This window comes from Myotis brandtii, unplaced genomic scaffold (assembly GCF_000412655.1).
Source record: "Myotis brandtii unplaced genomic scaffold, ASM41265v1 scaffold152, whole genome shotgun sequence".
NCBI classification, from domain to species: domain Eukaryota; kingdom Metazoa; phylum Chordata; class Mammalia; order Chiroptera; family Vespertilionidae; genus Myotis; species Myotis brandtii.
Genome location: NW_005355502.1, coordinates 927692 through 930975, shown reverse-complemented (window position 1 = coordinate 930975; position 3284 = coordinate 927692). Strand labels below are relative to the sequence as shown.

The 3284-nt window shown below is 62.4% G+C and overlaps 1 protein-coding gene across 1 annotated transcript in view; it reads right to left on the bottom strand.

Moving 5' to 3' along the window:
• The window catches only part of LOC102240690 (transmembrane protein 8A), a 6314-nt gene extending 5043 nt beyond the window's left edge, over nucleotides 1-1271 (bottom strand). Inside the window, exons 1-2 of the mRNA XM_014535853.1 lie at nucleotides 1211-1271; nucleotides 12-158 (exon numbers count right to left, since the gene is read on the bottom strand). Coding sequence (XP_014391339.1) covers nucleotides 12-158; nucleotides 1211-1271 — 208 coding nt within the window. The remainder of the gene's footprint in view (nucleotides 1-11; nucleotides 159-1210) is intronic.
• Between the last annotated feature and the right edge of the window lie 2013 nt (nucleotides 1272-3284).

The window sequence follows — 3284 nt, the reverse complement described above, 5'->3', positions numbered from 1 at the left end:
AAGGGTGGGGCCGCCGCCCTGGGCCACCTGCAGCAGCCAGCGCAGCAGCACGGTGTCCGGGGGCACTCGGAAGCGGTAGAGTCTGGCGCTGCCATACCAGCTGTAGAAAGACAGCCTCTGCGGGGACTGCGAGAACTGCTCAGACACCAGCCTGATGTCTGCGGGGAGAAGGCACTGTCAGCCAGACCAGGGTGCCCCAAGGCGCCCCCAGCTCCACGTGGGGGGCAGACAGGGGACTCAGAGCCCTTCTGCCCCGCATGGCCCCAGAGAGAAAGGACGAGGGACCCAGGGTGGGCTGGGCTGCAGCCCGGGGATGCCAGCCTTCTAACTCTGACCTGGACAAAGCTCACAGTCCCCTCCAGCCCTGGCAGTTGCTTCTGGCAACTGGGCCCACTTGACAGGTGAGGGAGTTCAGGCCTGGAGGCTGGCCACCTGCTCAACCCATGATGACATGGGACACAGCGGGACCGATGCCTGAGTCCCCTCACCCGGAGAGGTGGCAAGCCATGGGGACCTGGGGACAGCTGGCCTCATTTCCTATGGGCATGTGCCCATACTGAGTGGCACAGGGATAAGGCAGGGCCTATGGCAGACAGACCACCCAGGGCCTCAACCGGGGCTCCGGGCCCTGCAGCGACTCTCAGCCCCCCACCTCTCTGGCCCCAGTCCCTTGCTCCCCTCCCCTACATACTCCAAAAACGTGCCCTCACTGCTCACTCCGTCAGACCAGCATTTCCTGGAGCAGCTCTGAGCACCTTCTGAGACTCAGCACAGAGTCTAGTGCAGTGATGGCGAGCCTTTTGAGCTCGGCGTGTCAGCATTTTGAAAAACCCTAACTTAACTCTGGTGCCGTGTCACATATAGAAATTTTTTGATATTTGCAACCATAGTAAAACAAAGACTTATATTTTTGATATTTATTTTATATATTTAAATGCCATTTAACAAAGAAAAATCAACCAAAATTATGAGTTCATAGGTTCGCCATCACTGGTCTAGGCCTCAACTGCCCAGGGCACAGCCTCCACGAGAGCCTGTGTCCAGGTCCCGCAGTGTAATCACCTGCCCCGTGAGGGGGTGGGGGTGCCCACCCAGGCCCCTCCCTGGGCTCCCAGAACACGCACACACTGCCGTCCTGTGGGTGGGAGACCAGGCCTGGGCTGGGCCCCCAGGTGCCTGAGCTGGATGGCAGGGATCCTGGCCCCAGTACCAGCCTCGCGACCCGTGTGACCTTGAGTGTCCCTCCCCCATCTGGGGCCCAGTTTCCTCATGATTCGGCAAAAGTAAACAGCACCTCCCTTTGGGGGCCCCTCCCTCCAAGGTCAATGGATGTTCAAGTGCTTCTGGAAGAAATGCACCGTGGACACAGCGTGGTGCGGCCTCACTCTCCTCCAGGCTGGGGGTGCCTCCCTCTGCCCTGCTGGGAGAGTCGCTGCTCACACAGCCCAGCAGCAGGCCCGGGCCCTCAGTAAGAGCCAGGGGAGCAGCTCCCTTGCAAAGCCAGTCTGAGCTCCAGAGGAGCCCGACGTGGGGCGAGGCTCCACATGGGGCGCACGCCAGGCTTCCCAGGTGTCTGTGGGCCCCCAGGTCCCACTCACCAGGCTGTGGCCCGAGGAGGCTCGGAGCCACTGAACTGCAGACTTCCTCGAGGCCCCTACAGACCCTGGGATAACATGACAGGGGCCAGAAACCTAAGTGCTGGGAGGTGAGGATAGCTCCCCACCCCGCCTCAGGGGGGCATCTGGGGCTGAGAGGAATAGTCAGCCTCTGGTGGGCCCCGAAGGGGAGCTCACATGCAGAGCGCAGCCCCCGACTGAGAGGCCGGCCTCCGCCCGCCAGCCCTGGAGCACCAGCCCGAGGACACTTGGAGCCCAGCTGGTGGCTGGGAAGTTTCAGCAGGTGCACAAGGGACCAGAGACAGGCTCAAGGTCACCCTAAGACACAGTGGTCCCCACTCCCGGGGCTACACAGCCCCTCCCAGCACCCCATTTCCTATGGGCATGTCCCATCTCCCTGCCCCAGATGCTCACTCTGTTACCTTGGTGAACATACCCGGTCATGAACACATCAGCCTGAGCCAGATGTGGAAGTCACATCTCTGAGAACAGGGAGCAAGGGCGCATGCACCCTCCCTGCCCCGTAGCCCCCTCCAAGGACACAGGGCTCGGGGAGGACAAAGCAAGTCTCTGAGCCTGTGCTGGGAACCCGAGTGAGGGCGCCCTGTCCCACGCTCTCCACACCGGGACACAGGACCGGGCACTCCCATTGTTCCCGGAGCAGGCCCGGGAGAGGAGGGCTGCCCCAGGTTCCCGTCTCCATAAGTTGCCCACCAGTGACCCTCACCATCCCTAACCCGGATGGAGAAAAAGGAGAAAACAAGGTGGCAGGAGCTAATGGAGCAACGTAATCAGGAGTCATCTCCGGGAAACTGCCTTTCATTTCTAGCTCAGAAACCAGAGGCGCAATCCTCCAAGAAACAGGAGCTTGGAGGAGCACGACGTCAGGAAAGGAGGGGCTGGGAGCAGCAAACCCAGGAGCTCTCCCAGGCCGTGCTGGGTCGCTGTCTATAACTGCTTGGGGAGGGGCACTGGGGCCTGGCAGCCCTGCCAGCCTGGCCACATGGCCCCCCTGGAGTCCCAGGCCATTAGGCATCAGGGGAGTTCACTCAACACCCCAAGCCCCGGGCAGAGCCCCGATGGGCCACCGTCTTGGGTCACGGAAGGCTGGGACCTCTCAAGGGGCAGAAATGCAAATGGAGGGACAAGTTCACCGACGAGGTAAGGCAGTAAGGTGCCCGTTTCCTCCACAGCGCCCTCTCCGCCCAGCTCCCCGGGCGCCTGCCAGTCCTCCGAGAAGTGAGGCAGCTGTGAAAGTGACTGCCGGGGCTGGAGGTCACCGTGGGCGGGGTGGCAACACGACACCCACCTGGGCCCTACTCCAGGGTCTATGCAACTTTCTCCCAACCAGACGGGGGACCCCTGGCATTACACCGCCTAACTCTTCTTTTCAGCAGCCTCTCAGCTGGGTCCCCGCAGACCCCACGGCCCAGCGCACGACCGTCAATCCGACCAGAAGGTGTTGGAGAAGGAAGAGAGAAGGGAGGGCGCCTCCCAGGGGCCCGTTTGCCAGAGCCTCGCCCTGGGGACAGAGGAGGGTCGAACGCGTCCTTTACACCCCGACCGCTCGCCCACGCAAGGGACTGACCTGGGCACTGCGCCCGCGCCAGGGGAGCGCACAGGTGCCCCCGGTCAGAGCGCAGGTGCCCTCGGTCAGAGCGCAGGTGC